The sequence below is a fragment of the Anabrus simplex genome, chromosome 5 (assembly GCF_040414725.1).
Source record: "Anabrus simplex isolate iqAnaSimp1 chromosome 5, ASM4041472v1, whole genome shotgun sequence".
NCBI lineage: Eukaryota > Metazoa > Arthropoda > Insecta > Orthoptera > Tettigoniidae > Anabrus > Anabrus simplex.
In genome coordinates, this window is record NC_090269.1 from 300,912,350 (window position 1) to 300,924,549 (window position 12,200).

At 39.1% G+C, this 12,200-nt stretch overlaps 1 protein-coding gene across 2 annotated transcripts in view; it reads left to right on the top strand.

The window, feature by feature from the left end:
- Positions 1–12,200, top strand: part of mor (SWI/SNF- related protein mor) — a 183,895-nt gene that overhangs the window by 25,726 nt on the left and 145,969 nt on the right. For both annotated transcript variants that reach the window (XM_067147474.2, XM_067147475.2), the window contains exon 4: positions 3,747–3,915. In XM_067147474.2, coding sequence (XP_067003575.2) covers positions 3,747–3,915 — 169 coding nt within the window. The remainder of the gene's footprint in view (positions 1–3,746; positions 3,916–12,200) is intronic.

Here is a 12,200-nt window from a genome sequence, read left to right on the forward strand (position 1 = left end):
TGTTAATATCATCCTTCACAAATCTGGTGTTTATGTGATCTCTCTTTTTGTTTCTTAAGATACCATACAATAATTTCTTGCTGCCCTGCATATCATCTCTCAATTTCTGTGTGAATAAGGCCTAGCTTTTCCTCTTTTCTTCCTCCACTATTTTCTTGGCCAAGTTCTTTGCCTCCACATATTTTCTTCTACTTTCTTCAGTCTTAGATGTTTTCCATATTTTCCATGCCATTTTCTTTTCCTTCACTTTACTCTTTACCCTATCATTCCACCAGTGTGTCTCTTTTTGTCTTTCGTATTTCTTGGTGTTCTACCACATACCTTTTCTGCATATCCAACCAGTGCTTCCTTAAATATTTTCCATTCATCTTCAACATTCCCCATCTCCGTCCTGGGTACCAAGACTATTATTTCCCTTTGAAATTCTTCTTGTATGCTTTTCTCCTTCAACTTCCGTACTTTAATTCTTTTCTCTCTTCTTAATGGGAGTTTTTCAATCTTTCCTACTTTCAGTTTTCCTTTCACAACTCTATTATCTCCACCAAAGGCTTCTTCAGGCATGGCTATAACATCTAAAAGGTTCTTCTGGTGTTCTTTCTCAATGATTATATAATCAATCATGGTCTTTGTTTGTCTGTCTCCCCAACCATACCATGTAATCTTCTGACTGTTCTTCTTCCTAAACCAGGTGTTTCCAACAGTCATTTGGTTCCTCATGCAAAAATCCACCAACAATTCGCCTTCTGGATTTACATTTCCATATCCAAAGGGCCCTACAACATCTTCCTTTCCTTGTCTTTCCATTCCAACTTGTGCATTTAGATCACCCATTAATAGCACTTCCTTATCTTCTATCTGTCTCTCCACTTCGTCTAAAAAGTCCTCTAGATGTTCATCTGTGTATCCCGTTTGTCGGGCATACAACTGGAATAGATCTTTCGTGCCATTTTCAAACTGGGGTCTCATCACCATTATCCTATCGCTGACGCATTTTGTATATTCCACATATTTTTTGATTTGTTTTCTAAGTATAATGGCCGCTCTGTTTTGTCTCAGGTCCTCCGTTGTAATACAGCCTGTATCCTTCTTTCAGAGGAATCTCTCCCGTACCCCCTCTTCTTGGTCTCGCACAGTCCAAGTATGGCTAATCTTTTTCTTTCATGAAGTTAACCAGTTCTTCTGTCAGTTCTTGTGTCAGGACATTTGCTGTCGCAGTTTGGTGCTGGTTGCTCACTTCTCACGGTTTCTCCAACACCCGAAGAACTGCGCTCACTTTTAGCAGGGAATGCCCTAACCTTTTCCGAGGCACCATATCTGCTTTATCCATATAGGCTATTGTTACGATGGGCTCGCCACACCCAAAGGCATTTTATACCTACTGCAAGGTTCAAAATTAGGCTGCCCCTAACATGGAGACAGGCGCATTTCGTAGTCGCTCCTCTGAAGTACAGACGCTACGGGTTTGCCCCTTCCGCCGTAGATGCTGCTGAGGTCTTCACTCGTACCCTGAGCTGGGACCCATACCAGATGTTACGCACCGGGTCAATGTGCTCTGGGACTCACATAAGCAGGGGCGTCACTCCCTGTGTAGGGCTGCCTCCGAAGAGGGTTCCTACCTGCTACCTGTTTTAAAACTCCTTTGTCGACAATATGTCAAGACCATGGATTGTAGTAGCAGCAGCTCCGATGTTGACATATTGTTAACGTTGTGTTCTACTGGTGTTCTCTGCCATGTGAGATATTATTTATGAACAAAATGCTCGTTGGATGTTTACTACATTACTCTCCTTAGATAGCAACGGCCTTCTTTCCTTTTAAAGCATGATTTTACTCCTAATCAACCAGTTTCTTTCGTCAACTGAACTCGCCGTTCATGCTGACCGTCATGTTATGTTCATATTATTACTGAAGTGCAGTGCGTTTTTTACATTACATATTTCTGTAGTTATATTTTGACCTCCATAAGTATGCATACAGAACTAAAAGAACAAGAAATAAGCAAGTTTTTGGATGAATGGAATTAATCTGATAACTATACATTGCTCTCTAAAATGAATTGCATCATTTATGTGGCAACACTGAAGACTAAATGTCGGAGAATGAGCAACAACTCGCATGTGATCCCGAAAGAAAGGAAAAGACATTGTATACCAGCGCCATCTACATTACATGACAATAATTCTGACAGTGGTATTAGTCATTGCGCATCCTTATAAATGTACCATTAATAGATTTTTGGTGACCATTGACAATTCTAACCTCTCCAACCTTCCGCATTTAGATAAGAGTGGCAATGAAGATTGAGGATCCAGAAATGAACAATGTTCACTTAATCACACACGATTGAAATCCCTGACCAAAAGATTCGTCATCCGGGGGAAATAGAGGTCACTCCGTCTCTTAAAGTGTTTAACTTTAAGAACATTTCCAGCCTCCATAATCTCTAAATGTTCTGTATTTTTATGTTAAAAATATCCTGTGGATAATCCGTGTTACTTTTCATTATTTCAGTGTGTGCTTCATGGATAAATCGTATATTTCACCGTGATTATATTACCGCAAACAGTAAATACCACTAAAAATAATTGTACACTGATCACTTGTTTCTTTTTTCATTCGCTGATTTACAAGGGTCCTGGTCTGTATAAACAATTCAGTGAATAACTATAACACATGTATACACACGAGGCTTATAGACGGTTTATTAGTAACTAATAAGGTGTACAATAATTTTTTTTTCCACATACACCGTCTGAGTTGGAACACTCGTGGAATGTTGTGATTTTGTCATTGTAACATACCAGGATCTACTGAATCATGTTAAAACCAAGTGGCTAATTACATTCCTTTCCTCACATTCAACACTTTATACTTCCACAATTACAATTACACGTAGGTTCATAACATATAGTGCAAGTAGTGGCAAAAGATCTTTAGAGGACGATGCCACAAACAAATAGCATTTTAAATATTTTTAAAAATATCGGCTAATTATGTTCCCAGCAATTGAGAGGTTCTTGCAAATGTTTCAACCACTAAAATCTTACTTTTTGTCATTGGATAAAATGTCCATTTTACCTGAATTACGTACTTTGTTAGCAGATCTACCTAAAACAAAACTTGTAAAATACCAAGATGAGTGTATATAATTTTTTGTGGATACTGTGTTATTTGATGAAATGAAGCAAGTGTCTCTCTGAGCTAGATCATTTTGGTTGGATATGTCTAACGTCAATACCATGGGAGGAGGTAGAATGTACTTTTAAGTGGTTTCATGAAAATAGCAAATGTGAGCTGAATGTAGGTAGTTCTTTGTTTGCACATGAAAAATGGGTGGCCAAATTTTCATCATCATCTCAGACTCGTGATATAGGCACTAACAAAAGTTTAAAGAATGATCAATTACCTTGTAATTAAGTTAGCAGTGATTATTACACAAAGTTGTTACCATCCTTACCATCATTATGTTCATTTCTTCATTTCTCATTATCATGAACCCAGTCTCATTATCATGATCATCATGTACAATTAATTAGTGTCTGTACTGCTATATTTTAAATTTCTAAAATATATTGTAATTGGAGGCTTGTTCTCTATCGTATGCTTTTCATAAAAATAAAATAATTCATGCTAGTAACAGTGTATTTTGTCACCTGTAGTGATTATATCATTGTATTATTTTTTGATGTTATCACGTTCTTCACATTGCTGCGTACTCTTTCTTAAAATGATCCATTTTGTTTCAGTCACCATCTCGAATGGACAGAAATATTGAAATGTTCATGACTGTGGAGAAAGTACTCATACAGAATAAATGTTTGACAATGCCTGTTGTATTTATTAGACCTGAAGTGGAGAAAAATGTACAAATTAAAGTTAAAGATATTATCAAAAGACACCAAGGTACAATTACAGGTATGTAAATATGTGTTTCTGTTCACTGTAACTTTGAAAATCATTGAGTCATTAATCCATGCTGAAATGTTTGCACAGCTATGGATTATTGTTTGTATGTGCTTAGGGATTTCTTGTGCAGAACCATAGAATTTCAGATATTGAAAGCTCTGTAAAATCAACTATCTGCTGAAACATCTAATTGGACAGTTTTATCAGCAAATTTTAATGATAACATCGTCTGTCTCTTCAGTTTGATGTTGTCATCCTTGTCATACTGTTAGCTCACACGCTCCCGTATACTGCATCCCCCTCCTCTCTTGCTTCTCTGTGTGTTCCTGGTACTGTGTTGACTGCATTGACATTGGTTATAAACATTGTTATTCTGTTTATAGCCTAGCAATGTATACTCGTTATTCTACTTAAAGTCTAGCAATGCAGTCACTCAAAAAAACAAGTTTGAAATCATGTGTATTATTATTGTTGATGTTGTTGTTGTTGTTGTTATTATTATTATTATTATTATTATTATTATTATTATTATTATTATTATTATTATTGATAGGGGGTTTCCGTGGTTTACAGAGGTTTAAGAAGCAGTTGGGGTGAATGACAGGTACAAAATTTTAGAAGAGCTAGAAAGCTCCAAGAAAATACCCTTTGTAGGAGTCTGTGCTCCAACTATATCATCATCCAGCCTCTCAGAGGCATCAGTTAATAATTGTGCACTTCCAGTCCGGCTCCATGGCTAATTGGTTAGTGTGCTGGCCTTTGGTCACAGGGGTCCCGGGTTCGATTACCAGCAGGGTCAGGAATTTTAACCTTACTTGGTTACTTTTGCTGGCATGGGGGCTGGGTGTATGTGCCGTCTTCCTCATCATTTCATCCTCATCACGACGCGCAGGTCGCCTACAGGTGTCACATCAAAAGACCTGCATCTGGCGAGCCGAACTTGTCCTTGGACACTCCCGCACTAAAAGCTATACACCATTTCATTTCATTTGTGCACTTCCAACATATCGGTTGCTCTTAATTAAAGAATTTGCACAAGGTAGCCTCGAGATGGGCTTGTCTATTGCTCAGCAGTTTATAGCTTTCCGTCCCTCAAGGAACCTTCACACCAGACTCATTTCTACACACCACACTCAATTCACAGGGACAAGAGAGCTCATACTAAATGGCCTTAATGTAAAAAGAAAAGGTTGGTTGTAATCAGTCATAAACAAAATGCAAAGGAGGCGAGACACTTGCACTCGTAGAAATATCTAAAACCCTAAGTCGGCTTATGGCCCAAAGGTAGTGAGGCTAAGTCTATTCTACTACGGGGTGACTAAATAAGAACATTAAATTGCAAAAGAGTGTTAAGAATTTTAAAGGTTTAGAAACTTTGGTCACCCCATACCAAGTTGAATGGGAATCCGTAGAGGACAATCACTCTTCGTTCCTTTACATTACAAATTTCCCAGTAGGGAATAGAACAGAGTCCTCAGATAGACCTAAAATACTACATTTAAACAACCAGATTTAGAAATTTACATGAAATAAGAGATCAAAACCTTCCCCTCAAGCTATCCACTGGAGCTATCACATGTTTATAAAAATTCTGCCATTACCTTGCTTTTCTGGGTCTTCTGAACGACGCCCGTGGCCTCCCGCCTCTGTTAAGACACGCCACACTCAAGTAACTGGAGCAAGATGAAGACGATACAGCCGTAAAGTGCCCAGCTTTTAGAGTATTTTGAGGGGAAGATTCCAGAACTCTTTACTGGTAGCCGGATTCTTGTACACACCCCCGATTTTAATTGGCAAAACATTTGCAAGATTCTGATAGGTTGATTGATATTGGAGAAGAAACCAGCAGAAGTGTTGACAATGTCGATACATGAACAAAACAGTCTTCAAAAACTAAGGTTAGCCAACGGTAAAAATCAATTTTCCTTTAAGAATTAATTACCATTGATCTCACCAGAGGCAGCACTTTAGACTTACGGTAGAGACATCTAACAGTTGAAAACCCAAGTATCTTGCATAACATCGGTTCAAGTTCAATTACCTAGGTAGCCTTATAAAAGGCGCACAGTTTAACTGGCTGGAGAGGGTGTATCCCTGGTACAATTATTATTATTATTTCTGAAACATTTTTTCAAAGTTTTTTTAGTTTACCTGGAAATGTTTTCATTTTCATTAATACACGCCATAGTTTCATTAGAGTTCGATGATCGAGCTCTTCTTGTTGGCGTGATGATCAATTATATCTTCTGTTTAACAGAACTAAAAAAGCAATTGTGCTCCAGCATTTTAAGAACATTCTTCAAATTTTATTATGAATTTTAACTTGACGTATTCGGTAACCTGAATCGTATTTTAATGTGTATTTGTCTTTGTCTATTTTACTTATAAGTATTTCGGCTGATAATGTCCACCAAGAAGGACGAAACAAGCCACGGCATTTGTTAATTGCTCGTAAACAAAAACAATTTTAGTATTGTAAAGGTAGAACCTTTGGCTGCACCTTTAAAAAAAGTATACTAACGACAGTGCAAGCTTTGCAATGAAATTCATTTTATGCAATATAAAAAGTGTGCCGATTATGCTGTGAAATACGGTATGGTGGAAAAGCATGTAGTTAAAAAGAGCATTGTTTTCAATACAACTTCACTGAAGTTTGTGATAGAATTTAATTGACCATTATGTATGATGACGTCAGACTGGGAGCAGACGGTGATGCTGTTGCTTTCTACATCACGTGCTGTGAAAATATTGACTGTAATTTTGTAATATCTAGCTTGTATGTGTGCAGTCCAATTATTTTAACTTTTTCACTGCTGAATTCTTGAACAGGTTGGTGCGACCCCAGTGCTGGATTATTTCAGCCAACAACCTTAATATAGATCATCACCAATTTGACCATAAAATACAAGCACTAACTACAGAATAATATTTTCAGATGATATTTTAACTCACCCGTTTGTTCATACAGTGTTGGAGGCAGTTATGTTTGGGATCCAGAGTTCGATTTCACACGAGGTGGCAAACATTTTGTCCATTAGGAAGATGTTTATAAATTTTCATTTGCATTATGGGCTGTGTCTGCTATGTGTATGCACAATACCAATCCACACGCATGATTAACAGCAGAAAGATTAAATTTAACACACAATATCGATAAAAGTAGAGCGGAACTTGTCATGAACTTGCCATCAACTGTTTATAAAATCTGTTTGTTACGTCTGCTATCTTTGCCAACACCTCTTCATTCACAAATACATCAAAATATAAATTTCTGGGCATCAGTGGTCAAATTATTATTTGACATAGCTAGATTTGGTGCTTGAAATGCATGAACCTTTGGTGCAAAATCGTCAGATCACGTGAGCAGGCCCTAGGACAGTGTCATTTTTTTCCGCTCTCTCTGGCAGAACTACACACGGAAATAATATAAACTAATAGTTTTATAGTGTAGCTAATAGATGGCAGAAGCATATAACACGGTTATAAGCCAGATCAAGTATATTCGATCGCAAAACTGGCAACGCTAGTCTTGCTCAAGTATTCTCAATCGCAGCACTGGCAGTCCATTCTAGGCAGCTTGAGTATATTCAGTGTCAGCAAGTTACTATGTACCTTTAAATAACGATGCCGAGATAATAGTCAAAACTTTGAAATGTTAACCAGGGAACGTTCTCAACGGATGACTTATTTTGACCAGCTTACTTGCACATCATCACGATAGGTGTAATCAACTTCAATCATCTTAAATCTGATGTCAAATTTGTAGTCAGCCTGATGAACTTCTAGGAGATTTGCTCGCTGTGTTCCTGCACCCGCTGATTTGTACGTGCCTGGGTCTGTGATCGTAAATGCGTGACTCACTGCTAGCTCACCACAGGGATGTGATCGGCAAGGCACATCAAGATGAATAATAGACAACTCGTACCAGCAGATGTGGGAACAAAACCTTTGCATCTCCTAGAAGTTCATCAGGCTGACTACAAATTTATCAGATTTGCGGTTTAGAAAAATAAATCTATGATTTAAGTTAATTACACTCGCCTTTTGTCATGATGTGCAAGTTCCTGTATAATGTTTTAAGTTTGGACTATTATTTCAGCATGTAGTGCAGTTATTATTGTTTTAAAGGCTCGTGGTAAATTGACTCAAGTAATTGGACTGTAGAAATATGGGCTGGATATTATAAAATTGAAATTCATATTTCCAAAGCATGTGATGTAAAAAGCGACAGCATCACTGTCTGCTCTGTCTGATGTCATCATATGTAATGATTAGAGACGAGAATTATATGCACTAAAAACAGTTAAAATAGGCAGGCATATAGGCTCTTAAATTAGCCAAAATAAGCATGTAAATAGGCACTAACATGTAAAATAGGCAACAAAATAGGCATGAAAAAATACTTATAATTCAATAACACGCTCAATTACTATAAAAGGAATTTACAACAATAATTCAATAACACGCTCAATTACTATAAAAGGAATTTACAACAAGCAACGTTTCAATGTTTTCCGGTAACAATCTTGTTCTCCAGTCGGGCAGAATGTTTTGTACTGAGATAAACCTCTCAACATCGGAGGAAGTGATTGGACAAAACTTCAATGAAGCCACTTCATCTGGTTTTAGTTCAACTGCTTCATCTACCTCACTTCGTAGCACCCTGGCTACTTTTACCGTCGTTTTCCATCCTGAATTCTGCTGCAGGACTCTTATGAAACTTTTTGCTGACAGCGGCCAACTTCCCAGAGGTTCGGTCAAAATTTCTCCTGACTTCTTCCACAACCCTAAATGACTCCACCGGGGGAAAGCCACTCGTCTCCTACTCGGTGATTGCTCCCGGCAGCTTGTTGAAGTCTGAAGATGCTCCAGTTTATGCAGGGGGGGATATTAGCTCCCATCATTGCAGTGCACAGGTCTATAGAAAATTGTTGTTGGTCGCTGTTCACAGTGGACTGGTAGAAAAGCTGCAGTGACACAGTTTTCTGTACTCTTGTAAAATGCATAGCAGTATTTCTATGTTGATCTATATGGTATTTTTTCACATTTGATCTGAAAAATAATAAAATTTACTTAAATTACAATATTCTTCTATTCCTACAGCTGGGTTAATTAGCAATAATACTTAGTATAAACATAATAATGGCGTATGGCCTCCGGAGAGTCCTGGTGCAGGTCTTTTCCTCGTAGACGGCCTATTAGGCGACCTGCATGCCTGAAGATGAGGGCCCTACCTAGGATGATTTCTAATGCTGAAAACCCCACACACACCCAGCCCCAGAGCCATTAGAATTAACCAATTAAGGTTAATATCAATGACCCGACCGGGAATCAAACCCGGGGCCCTGTGAACCGAAGGCCAGTACGCTGACCATCCAGCCAACGAGTCGGACAATATAAACATGCATTCATTTCATTAAAAAAAGAGAAGGACTATTAGAGGTGATGTTTCTAGAAGTACAAAACTTTAAAGAAGGACAAGAGAATTCGTAATTTACATGGAAATATGTCCTCAAGAATGTTTCAGTTATAATCTGGCAGTTTCCTGTCAAGTTCACCAGGTGAAAAAAAATCATGAAAATGACGAGAAACAATACTTGAGTAGTGTAGAGGAGAGATCCTTCCTATATGCTTGCCAGAAACTCACAAGCTGTCTCTAGCTGTATTCTTACTTATATAGAAGAATTAAAACGGAGGCACTATAAATCTCAGATTTGTGAACATTTTATATGTTGCTATTCGCCTGCTGTGGTCAGCCGGGTCAGCTGTCATGAAGACTATTTTCTGTTGCCTGTAGTAGATCCTGCATCATGTGTGCCTACAAGGCTGCCACCCTCGTTGAAAATTAGAAAACCGCGTGATTTGAAATTATCGTGGCTTGCGGCCATAAACTTACTTTTTGTCACAATTTAGCAAAACTCTATGTTGTAAAGGTAGTCTTTGTAGCCTTGTTAAACGCGCTGCGACATCGTCCAAGCCGTGCCATCTTGTATGTCTAGCCTCTGTGACATCGTCCTAGCTGCACCACATTCGATCTTCAACCTATGTTTCGCGAAGGCATAGTGGAAGTGTAATAGAGTTTACTAGAGCCTACACATAGCGCTGGTGAAAGTTACTCACGATTTAAAAAAATTAAAATTCAGTTGTAGTCCGCTTCTGTGGTGTAGTAGTTAGCGTGATTAGCCGCCACCAACGTAGGCCCGGGTTCGATTCCCGGCTCTGCTACGAAATTTGAAAAGTGGGACGAGGGCTGGAACGGGGTCCACTAAGACTTGGGAGGTCAACTGAGTAGAGGTGGGTTCGATTCCCCCATCACCGGACGAGTTGGCCGTGCGGTTAGGGGCGCGCAGCTGTGAGCTTGCATCTGGGATATAGTGGGTTCGAATCCCACTGTTGGCAGCTCTGAAGATGGTTTTCCGTGGTTTCCCATATTCACACCAGGCAAATGCTGGGTTGTTGTTAGTCGTTTAGTCGCTTTCGACTCTCCGTGACCCCATAGACCAAAGTGCGCCATTTCTTCCTGTCATGAACTATTTTCCGAAGTCTTTCTAAATTGAGAGCCGTGGCTTCCTTGATGCCATCAATCCACCTCGTCCGTTGTCGCCCTCTTCTCCTGTTACCATCAGTCTTCCCCAGCATTAAGGTCTTTTCCGGTGAATCATGTTTTCTCATAATATGACCGAAGTACTTTAGTTTTTGTCTGAGTATTTGACCTTCCAGTGAACAGCCTGGGTTGATTTCCTGTAATATGGACTTATTAGACCTCTTTGCAGTCCACAGAACTCTAAGGAGTTTTCTCCAACACCATAGTTCAAATGCGTCTATTCTTCGACGCTCAGCCTTTCTTACTGTCGAGGTTTCGCTTCCGTACATTGTTACTGGAAAGACCATAGCCTTCACTATACGAATCTTCATTCTTAAAGTTACGTCTCTACTCTTGAAAATGTTATCAAGGTTGGCCATTGCCTTCCTCCCAAGGAGCAAGCGTCTCTTAATTTCATGGCTGCAATTGCCGTCAGCAGTTATTTTGGAGCCCAAGTAGATAAAACTAGGAACAACCTCCATTGTTTCACCATTTTTATGCCAGGAGGTGATAGGTTTAGTTGCCATGATCTTTGTTTTCTTGACATTCAACCTTATTTTGCTAGTTGCTTTACGTCGCACCGACACAGATAGGTCTTATGGCGACGATGGGACAGGAAAGGGCTAGGAGTGGGAAGGAAGTAAGGAAGTGGCCGTGGCCTTAATTAAGGTACAGCCCCAGCATTCACCTGGTGTAAAAATGGGAAACCACGGAAAACCATATTCAACCTTAGTCCAGCTTTTGCACTTTCTTCTTTCACCTTCATTAGTAGATACTTAAGTTGTTCTTCACTTTCTGCCAACAGGGTGGTGTCATCAGCATATCTAAGGTTATTTATATGTATCCCACCAATTTTAGCTCCAGTTTCTGTTTCATCTAATTTGGCATTCCTCATCACATACTCTGCATATAAGTGGAATAAGTAAGGTGACAATATGCAGCCTTGACGTACACCTTTCTCAATCTTGATCCATTCAGTTGTTCCATATAGGGTTCTCACCGTGGCTTCCTGATCAGAGTAGAGATTTCTCTTAAGGCAAATACGATGATCTGGTACTCCCATAGTCTTGAGTACTTGCCACAATTTTATTGTGGTTGACACAGTCAATAAAGCATAAGTATAGGTCTTTCTGGAATTCTCTTGCTTTCTCCATAATCCAGCGAATATTAGTAATTTCATCTCTGGTTCCTCTGCCTTTGCGGAAACCGGCTTGTTCTTCAGGTAGTTCTCGATCTACGTACTGCCGAAGCCTATTTTGCAGGATCTTGAGCATAACCTTACTAGCATGCGATATAAGTGCGATTGTTCGGTAGTTTGAACATTCTTTAGCGCTGCCCTTCTTTTGGGATGAACACTGAGTTTTTCCAATCTTTTGGCCACTGCTGGGTTTTCCATATTTGCTGACATATTGAATGCAGCACTTTCACAGCATCCTCTCCTAGGATTTTGAACAGTTCTGCTGGGATTCCATCATAATCACTTGCCTTATTGTTTGCAGTACTTTCTAGGACCCACTTGACCTCACTTTCTAGGATATCTGGTTCTGGCTTTGACAACAGATTAACTTCATCATCAGGAGTATTCCGCTCTTTCCTATACAAATTGCCTTCATATTCCCTCCACCTTTCTTTAATCTCCTCTGCTTCAGTAAGATCTTTTCCATTTTTATATTTTATCATTCCAATCTTCGCCTGGAATTTCCCTCTGATG